This window comes from Echinops telfairi, unplaced genomic scaffold (assembly GCF_000313985.2).
Source record: "Echinops telfairi isolate 266 unplaced genomic scaffold, ASM31398v2 ScPeMD7_3;HRSCAF=10, whole genome shotgun sequence".
In the NCBI taxonomy this organism is placed as follows: Eukaryota; Metazoa; Chordata; class Mammalia; order Afrosoricida; family Tenrecidae; genus Echinops; species Echinops telfairi.
The window spans coordinates 62,837,814-62,851,126 of NW_022103899.1; the positions used below are offsets into that span (position 1 = coordinate 62,837,814).

Here is a 13,313-nt window from a genome sequence, read left to right on the forward strand (position 1 = left end):
CCATGGGCGTCGCTCTCCGGCTGGGGCCCTGACAGTACAACCTGACTGCTAATGCCCAGGCCTTCTCCAGCACTGTCCACCCCCACCCCGCCGCCCCCACTCAGAAAGAGATCAGAACCCAAAGGCTGACCGAGAGCTAAGGGTGCAGTGGCGGGCAGGACACCAGACCACCAGCCCAGGAGCTCCGCTCCTGAGCACAGAGGGGCTTCCCGTGAGGACACGGTCGCCAGATGTGCAGGGAGGTGCCAGGGCGCACACGCAGACAGCCCACAGGCTTGACGGGCAGACGGGACAGGAGGGCAACGATTAGAAAGCAGAGCATCCTTCAGCTGGGGGTGCTTTAAAGTAGGGAGTCTAAGACATTTGTTTTCAAACTGTCTGAAAACCTTTACAAACTTTCTTTTCCACAAGCTCTTCCCTGCCGTTCTTCTCTCCCGCGGGGCTCTTCCTCTTGGCGGCCTTGCCCTCCTCCTTTGCCAGCAGGGGCAGCGGGGCAGCTGGGGCACCTGGAAGGGAAGGCAGCCAGTCAGGCAGGACCCCAGCCCAGTGAGCACGGGCGCCCAGCAGAAAGGAGCGAGTGGTGGCGCCCCCCCCAATGGGACCCTAACCACAGCAAGAGCCCCGCCAGGACCCTGCCCGGAACTCTGGGCAGAGACGTGTGGCCATGTAAGCCCACAGCCTTCCTTAAGACACATACTGATGTGTTCTAGGCAAGATAAAAAAAAAAAATGTAGCAAGGGCCAAAAAGGCCCTGGGGCCTGTGGGTGGGTATCCCAGAGACGAGGAGGCTGCTGGTCCCATCCCACCTGCTGGCTCCACACTGGCCGGCGGGCAGAGCCATGGGGGTGGCGGAGGGACGAGGCATGCGTTTCAGAACAAGGAGTCTTGCTGCTCACAGCGGACCTGTGACTTCACAAGGCAAATTCGTCAACCTTCCATCACAGGGGGGTACTGTCACCTCTGGAACAGGTCCGTGAGGCCATCTGTCACAGCGCCTGGGCATCAAAGTGCCAACAAGCAGCCGTGGCTGCTACAGGAATGGCCCTAAATGGAGCTCAGCATCTGAGCTCAGAGCTGGCTCCTCGACCAGCCAACTCCGGGCCTGCAGAGCCAATGACTGTCAGGCCTCACCAGCAGCCTGGTGTCACGCACCCACTCTGAGCAAGTCCCTGGCACTCTCCAGGTTACTCCCACCTGTGCCTACATCCCCAGTAGGTCGGGGCAGTCCCTGTCTTTTTGTAAATTTCCCAAAGAGAGAATCCGAAGGGGTGCTGCTGACCGGCCTCCAGGGAGTAGGGGGGCCGGTCTATACTGGGACGCACAGGTGTGGCCCAGTGCACAGTCAACCCCAGTCACCGCCCTGTGCGCTGGGGTGACGGCATCTTCTCAAGCATCCAGTCAGATGGACGAGGCTATGTGCAAAAGGGCCAGCAGTTCACAGTGGGGCTGAGACAAAGCACTTCGCTGCTGAGCAAAACCTTGTCCTGTCGCCGGCCGAGGGAGAGCAATAGGGGCTTCCCGTCCTTCAGTGTGGAACAGGGCAGGCCTGCCCAGGTCAGCGCTCACAAAGCTGAGTGCACAGCTGTGCCTGGGAAGGTCCCGGGATCGGTGGTGACTGGAGACACCACCACTTCCTGTGTGCGATGACGGGGGAGACCAGCGGTCGGCGCTCTGCTCCATCACACAGAAGGGCTGACAACCGGGAGCTGAGGCCACGGGCCAGTGTCCCCCCAGGACATTCTCGGTGAGGTGCAGGGCGGCGGCACTGCATCCAGCCAGCCTGGCTTCAACGCTCTGTTCTCCTGTCCTGCTTCCCTCCTGCGTGTGCGTGCGCACGCTTCTCTAAAGCAGAGGGAGGTGGGGCCCTCACACGGAGAAGCCTCCCACCGGGGCTGCGTGAGTCATTCTCAGGCTGCAAGGGCAGCTCCAGGGACAGAGCAGAACTGCTCCAGGGAGGGGGCCCGAGGGAGCCCCGCCGTCTCCTGCAGAGCTGCTGGGGGGCGCAGACCCCACCACTGGGCCTCGAGTTTCAGAAGAGGCTCTGCACACGGTCTGTCTGTCAGGGTCTCCAGCTCGGCGGCCCTCGGCCTTCACCCGAGATGGAGATCCCTTGTAACGCCAGGCGGCTGGCTCCTCTCAAAGCTACCTTTTCCACGCTGCCACGCGCACCCAACACCGTTGAGACGCTTGGGCCTGCCAGGGTCAAAATGACGGGCTCGGAGATTCAGAGAAACATTAACAACTAGGCTCAGCGTAAATTAGGGGACTCCGTTCTCCAAGAAGGAAAAGGGGGAAACCCCCTCAAGGTGACAGAGTACCAAAGCTCCCCTGTCTGCTCCATCCAAGAGCCCCTGCTTCCCCTTAACACAGAGTAAAACCGAGGTGGAAGCTACGTGCGGTGGAAAGCTCTCTGTGCGTTCTCCACACACAGGCAGGTGCGGGAAAACGGAGACCCCAGAGAACAAGGCGCTGGCGACTGCCATCCTGCCCCCGCAGGCATCCCTGATAGCCTGGGGGTCTGCTACTCTGCCCCCACTCACTCACCTGTTTCGCCGCCGCTGCCAGCAGGTGGAAGGTCATCAAAGAGCAAAGGTCCCCCCGGCCCTGAAACACAGCAGAGCAGGCGGTCACACCGTGAAAGCTGCCGCCGGCACCGGTGTCAGCATCCACCCCACCAGGGCGCACCCGTCAGGCCGGTGCGGTCAAGTGGACACTCGTCAGCCCAGCGGCAGCGCCCGCTGCAGGCAATCAGCCTACTGCGCACTCAAGCCCTAGCGCTACAAAGGAACCAACGAGTCTGCCTGCGCGCTCGTTCGACTGGTGCAAACGGCCGAGGAGACGGCCCGCCCTGCTGCCTTGGCACTCCTCAGGGCTAGCGACTAGTGGATTTTTCTGCCTTACCTGGTGCCAGGGGCTCAAAACTTAAGAAGTCCAACACCTAAACCATCTGCGTGTTGAAACGGGGGAGAGGGAGACAGGTTGAGACCACGAGGACCCAGGAGGAGCAGAGAGGTAGACACACACCTGGGAGAGCCTGCAGACTGTACCTGAGTCAGCACTGCTGGCCGGTGGCAGGGCGTCGAAGAGCAGCGCTCCCTTCTGGGCGTCTTCTCCTGAAACACGGAAGCCACTCAGAGCACACACACAGGCAACCTACCGTCCAGGCCCCAGCACACCTGTGCTGGGCAGACACCGTAGGCACTGATGGCCACTGTCCACCAAGAGCAGCGCCCCACAGGGAAGCGGGGTGATGGGGCGCTCTGTGGAGAGGTCTTTCTTGATGTGATCTGTAAGCAATCTGCCCTCCCACTGGGCAACATCCACCTCACTGTCTACTGACATGAGGCCTTGCTACACAGCCCCCCCACCCCAGCATGCTCACTACAGCCCTGCTGGCTGCTTCCTTTCCGGCCCGACATGTATCTTTGGGGGTTGGTTGGCTGTTTATTCTGAGTCAAGTGATACTTTTATTATCAGAATCAACAAGCATCGTAACACCGACTTCCTTGAAAGAGGGCCCTAGTGGAAGTTGTGCGGATCCAGGGCAGGAGGGTCACGGGCCGAGCGGCCCACTCATACTCGGATCTGTTCCCTGTGCTGTGCACTGGACACTGAGCTGCAGTCACCTGTGTGCCTTGTGTCTGGCACAGAGGCCTGCTCCTCTCCCAGCCCTGGGTGGTCAGCACCGGAGGCTGTCAGAGCCAGGCAGCCTAGGCTCCAGCCAGAGCCCCAGGGAAAAGCCCACAGAGTTTGGGGACCTGCTATCCGCGGGTCTAGGAAAGGACACTTGCATTTTCAGCTGTGGGGGAAGCCTGTGGCCTGAACCCCTCTCTTCAGAGTTCCCCAGGCTTTAAACAATTCCTATTCAAATGACATTAACTGGGAACTGGAGTCGAGCAGGAGCCCTGGTGGTGCAGTAGTTACAAGTTGCGCTGCTAACCACAAGGCCAGCAGTTTGAAACCACCAGCACTCCGTGAGAGAAAGAGGAGGTATTCTACACCAGTAAAGAAGTGACCGTCTCAAACCCACAGGGGCAGCTCTACTCTGTCCTACAGGGTCACTGAATTGGAACCGACTCCATGCGTGGTTTGTGGTTTTTTAGTCTCAAACCGAGTGGGGGTGTGGAGGTGGCAGGCTCCTCGCGACAGCGGCAGGATGGCCTCAGTGGCAGGGTGCAGGGAGCTAGTGACTCTGGACAACAGCCCTAGCTGAGCCAGCAACCTGCCCTACCCAAAAAGCAGGCACCCGACACCCTCAGAGGGCCCACCTTCCATCGGTCCTACCCAACTGCCCCTCTTCCCATAAAGCCCACCACCACCAGTCTCTCCTCTCCAGCTGCCTCCCAGATTCTAGCTCACTGTTAAGGAGATGGAGGTGCCCTGACCCCAGAACTGGGGAGAAACAAAGGGTGACAGTGAAGCTGGCTGCCTCCCCCCTCGGGTCTCTCCCGTCTAGGGGGTCTCTCCCATCTGGGGCAAACAAGAGCAAAGAAAAGCAACAATGCATAGAAGCAATCGGTCCTAATGGACCACGTGGGTGTCGGCCTTCCACAACTCCGAGACTGAAGCACTAGATGGGGCCCAGCAACCACCCCCCACAGCTCTGAGAAGAATCCCATCAGAAGGCCCCAGAGTGTGTATGGGGGGACAGAACCCCGGGTCACTAAAATAAAGACCAAGCTTACTGATTGTAAACCCCCCCAAGGTATGACCAGCAGTGACCCTTCGGGCCTGATCTAACCTCAGCCCCACGGTAGGCACGTTTACAAGGAGAACGACGAGAAGGTGTGCACACCTCAGCACCGCCATCACCTGGAGACCAGAAGGGTAGCAGTTGGGCAAAGCGGCTAGGAAGGACAGATAAATGGGCAGGGGGAGGGTTGACTGAGTGACGTTACACTGTGAAGGCTGCAATCAGAGACGTGAAACAGATGTGCAAGAACTATGGATTTCTGCAACGGTGGCGGTCCGCTCAGCAAACCTTCACCAGGTGTGGGGGGAAGTCAGATCCTTGCTGCCAGACTGCTGTCTCATCCCACCACGGGGGTGGGCCTGCTCCCTGCTGCTGGAGACAATGGCCTACTTCTCTCTGAAGCTTGGGACCATTAGCTTGGTTCCTGTAGGAGGGGTTTGCACCCTACTGATAAGGGTTCCTATGGAGACCCAGAGACCAGTCCCTAGACCACCCTCTCATTACTGGGTACCCTATAGTGTAACCCCTCCCTGTGACGTATGTCTCTATCTGTAATTAGTGGGCTGGCATGCCCCCAAAAGTTATATAGGCATGGGTCAGCAATATAGGCGGGGACTTCTCGGACCCCTCGGACTCTGACCTCCCTGACTCTCTTCCCCCTCTCCCTTGTTCCTTTTCCCTCCTTCCCTTCCCCCTCTCTCCACGTGGACCACCAAGCTGAGGTGAGCAATGTTGCCATGTAACGTGTCTGACTGTATTACTGTAATATCTCTCATGCTCTCGATGACTTTAATATAATGCTTATATATCTCAACCGTACAATTGTGCATCACTGAACCCAGAAGTAGTATTACTGAATCGGAGTAGTAGTAATAAGAGTATTAGCGGTGGGGGCTGGCCCCCCACCTCCCCCAGCACCACTTTTTAAATTTAATACTACAACCAGGTACAGTCAGAGGGCCCAAGACGACCGTCCACATCAGCAGTCCACAGGAGACGCTGTAAGGACAAACAGCACGAGGAGATGTGGGAAACCGGGCCACATCCAAGAGGAGCCCCAACCAGGCTGGGTCGAACAGCGGAAACATCCCTGCCCACAAGAGAATCCAACAGGGCCGACCCTACAACCAGGCACATGCTGGACACCCACCCCCGTGGTGTCACCGTTTACACCACTGTCCCCTCAGTCCACACGACCATTCTGTGCTGTGAATGGGTTTCAGCTGGGACACGACGTGATACAGACAGCATCAAACAGAGCCGTCCCTGGTGGGAGGCTGCACACAGGGTTTCAGGTTCAACCTAACGGGTCATTCCATACCTTCGCCAGCCAGGGCCAAGGATGGCTGATGAAATGGCACCCCTGGCAGGCCGCTCCGCGCTCTCTAGGCACTTTTAACTTGCTTCACACAGTCATTCTCTGAGGAAGACAGAGTGATTATTTGTACTGACCTGTGTGGGAGCTGGGGGGCAGAGGAGGGAGGCATGGCGGGCAGTCGAGCCCCGGCAGGCAGGTTCCAGTGCCTGCACCCTCTCACAGGACCACCCCTCCCACTGCCAATGGCCCTACCCGGCTCACCTCACCCCCTCGACAGCCCCCACACTCCGTCTTAGCTCCAGAACACCTTTCCCATCCCCGGGGGCACAAATGTAGAAGAGTTCACATTGGATTCTTTAAAATAAACAAAACACCCAACACACTGGCCCACAGTCACCCTTCGCCTGGGACTGAACTTGGCCCCACGGTTCAACTTTCAGTGAAAAAGAACTTCTCCTTCACCGGGCCTTACGCTCAATTCTGGACAAACACTGGGCAGAGAGACCTTGACCACCTTTGGCAGAGGCCCCCAAGCTCTCATGTAATGAATCTAATCAGGGTAAAACAAGCCCAGAGGGGTTCGATCAAGTGAAACGTGGCCAAGAGGAAGTACAGAACCGAATGAAGGTGGGACATGATAGTGGGGCAGGAGGAAGGTAAAAGGAAATATAGGAAAGAACTAGGAGGCAAAAGACGTTGATAAAGGTTTAAGCATAGGCATGTATGTATGTAACGATATTAGCATATAACGATAGGGATACAGGTCTGTGTTAGTCCGGGTAGGCTAGAGAAACAAATCCATAGAAACTCATACGTGTTTAAGAGAGAGTTTTATAGAACGGGTAATTGTACATTAAGAACATCTCAACCCAGTCCAGTCCAAGCCCCGAAGTCCAGTATTAGTACATATTTCTGATACTAATCTATAAAATCCTCTAAGGATTCACAAAGCACATGCAATGACGCCGAATGCAGGAGGATAACAGTCCAGTGGATAGAAAGTCTTTGGGTCCAGTGGCATGTAAGCATCTCGGCGCTGGCAGGGGTCTCCACGTGGCTTCTCCGGCTTCAGCGGTCTGGTTGCATCAGGGTAGGTCCATGTGGCTTCTCCAGCTCAGGGCACTGGGGTAGTTCCATGTGTCTTGTCAGCTGCAATGTCTCCCAGGGAGTGAGCAGAGTGTCTTCCGCCTTCAAGGAGGACATTCAGGATTTCCCAGAATTCTCAGAAGAAGGCCATGCGCACACAAAAGCCTCGCTGCCTATGATCTGATTGACAGGCTAGACTCCACCCCTACACTCTTAATCCTCAAATTGACAAACGATCACATAACTACCACCAGGTCTATGTACATATATTTATAGGTAAAGTATTAAGGTAGCACACGGACACTGGGCCTCTACTCAAGTTCTCCTTCAACGCAAGTACACTTTGTTCCAATCCCCTGCCATTCTGTGATGCTCACCTTTCCACACGATCACTGAAGACGAAATGGGTGCCTAAGCAGATGTGGTGAAGAAGGCTGATGCTATTACAAGATACAGTGTCTGGGTCTTAAAGGCTTGAAGGTAAACAAGCGGCCATCTAGCAGGGAAGCAACAAAGCCCACATGGAAGCAGCACAGCAGCCCGTGTGATCACGAGGTGTCCATGGGATCAGGTACCAGGCAACAAAAGACACCAAACAACCATATTGATCCAAATGAGGGGCCGGAGTGGAGACCCAAAGCCCCTCTGTAGACAATTAGACAGCCCCTCACAAAAGGGTCCCAAGGAAGGGACGAGCCAGCCAGGGTGCAGTTTAGCACTGAGGAAACCCACAACATTCCTCTAGTTCTTCAATGCCTCCTCTCGCCAACTATCATGACCCCAGTTCTACCTTACAAATCCGGCTAGACCAGAGCAGGTACACTGGTGCAGATAAGCACTCTCGCTTGACACACAGAACCCAGGAGAGATAACCCTCAGGTCCAATTATGAGACTAGCCATACCATGAGGGTACGGGAAGGTAGGCCAGACGGGAGAAAGGAGGAGGAACTGATCGCAATCGATCAATGTACAACCACCACCCCAGGGGGACAAACGACAGGAACGTGGGTGGAGAGGGACAGCGGACGGTGTAAGCTATGAAAATAAAAATAATTTGCAAATTATCAAGGGTTCATGAGGGTGGGAGGGAAAAAAGAGTAGCTGATACCAGGGCTCAAGCAGAAAGAAAATGTTTTGGAAATGATGATGGCAACATGTGTACTAATGTGCTTGATGCAACTAATGCATGGGTTGTTATAAGAGCTTTAAGAGGCCCCAATAAGATGATTTATTAAAATAAAATTAAAGAGTGAAATAAGACTCAAGAAGTTTCTCTCATAATTAATCTCACATGGGTTTCTGACTTGTCAGCCACATTCTGAAGTGAAGTCCAGTGGGCATTGTGAGGGGCTTCAAAAAGTCTGTGGGAAATAACCACGAGTAAAGACGGCGGCTTCCCCACCAACTCTCTCCCAAGTCTCCTGGTGAACGATGGGGACGTGCTCCTGGGCGACCCCCGAGTGGCTCAAACTCAGGTTCCCTAAAGGTCACCATGTACCACCAAGCAACGAAAAGACCTCCCACCTGTGCCCCTGTTGGTCTTGAGATCTGAGCCATCGTCTCAACTACAGAACACAGAGACGTGGCTCTACACCCACGGGCTAAAACAAAAGTCCCGCGCGAGCACCTGTGCTTTCCAGCCAGACCAGCAGTTCCCAACCTGTGGGTCACAACCCCTTTGGGGGTCGAACGACCCTCTCACAGGGTCGCCTAGGACCATCGGAAAACGCGTATTTCTGATGGGCTCAGGAACCGAGACACCGCTCCTCTGTCTGTCTCCAGGTGGGTCCACCCACATACAGTACCCGGCATGAAGACTGTTACCCACAAGACACCAAGCTTCAAGACAAAATTTCATTTATTTGTCATTAGAAATAATCATTTCACAATAGACAATGACATTGTTTTGTGATGAATCACTATGCTTTAATTATGCCCAATTTGTAACAATGAAAATACACCCTGCACATCAGATATTTACATGACGATTCACAACAGTAGTAAAATTACATTATGAAGTAGCAACGAAAATAATTTTATGATTGGGGTCACCACCACATGAGGAACTAACTGTATTAGAGGGTCGCGGTGTTAGGAAGGCTGAGAACCAGTGCTAGACAGTCCTCTATACAACCTTCCACACACAAACTGCTGGAGAAGGTGCCCCACAGGAGGGCCCCAGGCCCCAGTCATTCTTTCCAGAGGGTTCCAGAAGGCGGCAGCCTAGCACCTGAGTCTGGGTCCCTGGTGTGGGGCATTCAGGCTGCTTCCAGGTCTTCACGTGGCAATACCACGGCCCTCCACGGAAGCCACCAGAGTATCCACGGGAGAAGAGGTGTGGCCACAGGCTCCATCAGGACCACGGGCCAGGGAGGCCTCTGAGCACTTCCTGGGTCACAAGGCGGTGTGCGTGGACTGGACGCTGCCCGGCGTGCCCCTCAGCACCCTGACAGTGCACAGGGGCTTCAAGAGTCCCTGGAAACATCCGTTATCTTTTCATCCCATTTTCCCAGGAACGATTTGAAGCTCCCTCGGATATCCTGACTTCTGTCTCTGAGGCAGGGCCATCTGTCCATCTGCACTCTGAGGGTCAACCTCCCTGACTTGGCCTGCTGCCACTTATCCTTCATGAGCAGAGCCTACTCCTTCTCGGGACACCCAGTCGGACAAATGCTGCTCACTCTGTCGTTTGCAACGTGGTGTCCTCTGTCTGCAAGAAGCTGTGACCCTCCCCCACTTCCCGCGCCTGCATCTCATCCACTTCCATTTTACTCTGGCTTTTCTTCTTGCTCACACCTAAGTTTCCTTTAACCTTAATCTGATGCTTACAACTCTAATGTTTTCAAAGCAGTATTTTTAAGGATATTTCGGCTTTAGGTAAACAATAGCCTTTGCACTCTCATTTTGCTATGAACTTTTGAAACCCCTCTTGAACATTTTTTAAACTTCACTCACTCAAAATTCAAAGCCCTACCTAAATCAGAAGCGGGGAAATGGTAGCAGAGCCTAAACTGTGAACACCTGGTTTGCAAGCATGGCTGATAGCGGGAGCCCAAATCTATCTGCAGGGTCCCCACGAGGATAAAGCCTCAGGTGAATCCCACCCACCCCACCCCCACCCCAGGAACATTGTCCAGGGATGTGAACGGCCTCGCGAGCAGACATAGACCACTACAGAGTCAATTATGACAGACGTGGTTAGGTTAACATGTCGAACCTTATTTGGACTCCCCTTTGGCCCATCTTAAAGTTTTCATCTTTCAATTGCAGTTTCTCTGCATTCTGTTCGGTCATGGTCACTGGGGTCGTGCTTGTTTGCCTCCCGGTTGTCTCTGGCATCACTTCCTGCCAGCGCAGTGCAGGACAGGTAGATGCATAGAATAGAACAGAGACAGACAGTCATTGGATTGATAGTTGCCCAGTGGCATGGCAGGGGAGGATGGGTGCTACGAATGGGGGAGAAAAGAGTCCTGAAATTGATTGTGAGGGTGACTGAACAATTAAGTTGTATATGCGAGGTATATGCAAATAAAACTATTTTTTTTAAAGATTCAAATGGTACTGGGATGAAAACCAATTGTGCTCACCTGCAAACAGCTAATGCACGGCACACTTTTCTACATTTTTCCTGAGAATAAGGGGGGCGGGGCCGAGAACCCAAGATGTGATTGTAAAAACACGACAGAACTGGAAGGGGACAAAATGCCCTTGAGCTGGCCGAGCAGGCCGCCTCCTGCCTCCGCACACGCCCACCAGGGTCGCACTGAGCCTCCCCTCAAATCCACCGCTCCTGTGAGGGGAGCTGCACCGTGTGCCCTGCACCACATCTAGCCCATGACTTCACCCTTTGGGGGGACCCGAGGTGGCACCACTCCGTTTTCAGATCAGGAATGGAAGATGCAGCTCCGGAGAGCACCACAGGCTTAGCTGCCCCTCAGTCCGCTGGGCCCCGACCTCTCCCGCAGGCTGTCGCTGAGTTCTCCATCCCCAGGATGGGCTCCGTGCACGTGCACCAGCAAAACTGCCCGGCTTCCCAAGAATGGGGCATCAGACTCTGTCCTCGGCCAAATGATTTCTTTTCTTTTTCAACCTGTTACATTTCATCTCATCGGTTTTGGCTCACCACCCATTAGGTTAACTTTGGGCTCTGATCCTGCCAGCTGGGATCAAGAAAACACGCCTTCTTTGTTGTAGAGGTGGCTGTAAAAGATACTCAGCGGCCACGGTTTGTGACTGCCTGTGCCCCCCAGCATCAAGCACCCACCTTGGCGTCCTGACATTACAGCCAAGGCTGGAAGGTCAACTCCTCCCTGAGGCCCCTCAGAAGAGAGGTGTGGCAATCTACGTGTGACAAATCCCAGCAAACCCTGCACACATCCTGACACAGAGGGTCTGCCACGAGAGGGTGTCCACTTGGCAGCGGCTGCTGTTTGCTGGAACCATCTCAAAGGAACCTTCCATGAGCTGACCCGAATTAATGCAAAACAACAAAAATAAAAACAGGTGGCTGGCAGGCACATTTCGGAAGCCAAAATCTATTCCCAACATGCCGCCCACTGCCACGGCTGGTTCTGACTCAGAGGCCCTCGGGGACACAACTGCCCCATAGGGTTTCCCAAGACCCACCATCTTCAGGGAGGCGACAGTCACATCTTTCTCCCTCATGGTGGCTGGAGGGGTCAAACTGCCCTCCTTTTGGTCAAACATTTACCCAATGCCACCAGGACACCTATCCAAAGCACCCAACTGCCATCAAGTCACTTCTGACTCACCGGGCAGAGAAGAACAGGCCCTGGGCGTTCCAAAGCGGCAAATCTTTACAGGCACAGAGCTTCAACTTTCTCCTGAGGAGCCACTGGTGGATTTGAACCGCTAATCCTGCCGTTAGCCGCCAGAGTCCACTAGACTACTAGGGCTCCTTAATCATCTCTGTATTCTCCGGCAGCAGTCGTTCCCCACACAGATCACCTGGAGGATTCAAAACACACCAACTCCCCGTGTCCAAACTATAGAGCCCGGGTGAGTGTGTGCGTGCACGGCCTATGTTCTCAACAACCAAAAGTCAATTATTTTACACACACACACTCATGATCAGAGTCAGCGGGCTGGGGTGAGCCTGGTGCCCCGAGTGTGCTTGTGAACTTGTCCAAGCTTCAGCTCTGGGTTTGGAAAGCCACCCCCAAGCCCCCACTACAGCACCCAACTGCAAGTCTGGCTCACCCAAACAGGCACACACCTTGGCTACAGCTGGAAGTGCCATGGTGGTGCCAGGGTTAAGGCAGTATGGTGCAGAATGGGAGGCTGGTGGCTCTGTGCCCCAACACGCTCCTGTACACGTGCACTCTCGGAAACAACCCAGCTCGATGCTGCCCTTGATGGGCAGGGGCAGCTTGGTTTGGTGGGGCGGTGATTAAACCATTCTGCCATTTGCTCCTAGAGAGAAAAATGACCAGTCCCCCCTCCCCACCTCCTGAAAGATTTACACCTACGGGGCAGTTCTACTCAGTCGTACAGGATCGCTGAGTGCACCACACCACTAATAATCATTCCATCATGTCATCTGAGGGGTGCTGCTAATCAGAAGGTCGGTAGTTCAAGCCCTACCAGGTGCTTCAAGGAGAACGAGGCAGAGGCTGCTCCCCTGAAGGTAAGACAGCCTCAGAGCTCCAACAAGCCCACCCCACCATTCGTTCCTGGAATGGCCATGAGTTGGAACTGACGTTGTACTTGTCGACCCTGGAGGGACTGCAAGCACAGGAGTCACAGCAGTGAGGGGCTTCACACCAAGCAAATCTCACTATGCGCTGAGGGCGAGGTCAACAGCCAGAATGCCTATCCGTGGGCGCATGGATAAGCTATCTTTGGGGTGTCTCTCCACCCAATGGAATACTAACTCAACTGCCGTCGAGGCGATCCGATCCGGGCTCGGAGGGACCCAGGGGAAGGGGGAACCGTGCAGGGAGCGAACCCTCGCCCGTGCCCCGCCGGCGGCCGGGGGCTCCGAGCGCTGCCGCGGTAGCAGGCCGGCACCAGCCGCCCGCGGGCCCCACCCGGACACCGCGCATGGCCCGAGGACGCCCACTGCGAAGGCCCCCGCGGCGCCCAGGCCCTGGAGACCACGCTGCTGCGTGACGTTGGTCAGTCGCAAAAGCGCACACCCTGTCTGCGCCGAGGCTACCAAGGCACCTCCCCGGCGCGTCGGGGCCCCCGGGTGC

General features: G+C 55.2%; 1 protein-coding gene across 1 annotated transcript in view; it reads right to left on the reverse strand.

The window, feature by feature from the left end:
* LOC101639400 (ILK associated serine/threonine phosphatase) overlaps positions 1 to 13,163 on the reverse strand; it is a 20,217-nt gene extending 7,054 nt beyond the window's left edge. The window contains exons 1-6 of the mRNA XM_045294456.1: positions 13,067 to 13,163; positions 6,146 to 6,156; positions 6,015 to 6,078; positions 3,048 to 3,113; positions 2,545 to 2,604; positions 387 to 506 (exon numbers count right to left, since the gene is read on the reverse strand). Of these exons, the coding sequence (XP_045150391.1) occupies positions 387 to 506; positions 2,545 to 2,604; positions 3,048 to 3,113; positions 6,015 to 6,078; positions 6,146 to 6,156; positions 13,067 to 13,163 (418 nt within the window). The remainder of the gene's footprint in view (positions 1 to 386; positions 507 to 2,544; positions 2,605 to 3,047; positions 3,114 to 6,014; positions 6,079 to 6,145; positions 6,157 to 13,066) is intronic.
* Positions 13,164 to 13,313: the final 150 nt, after the last annotated feature.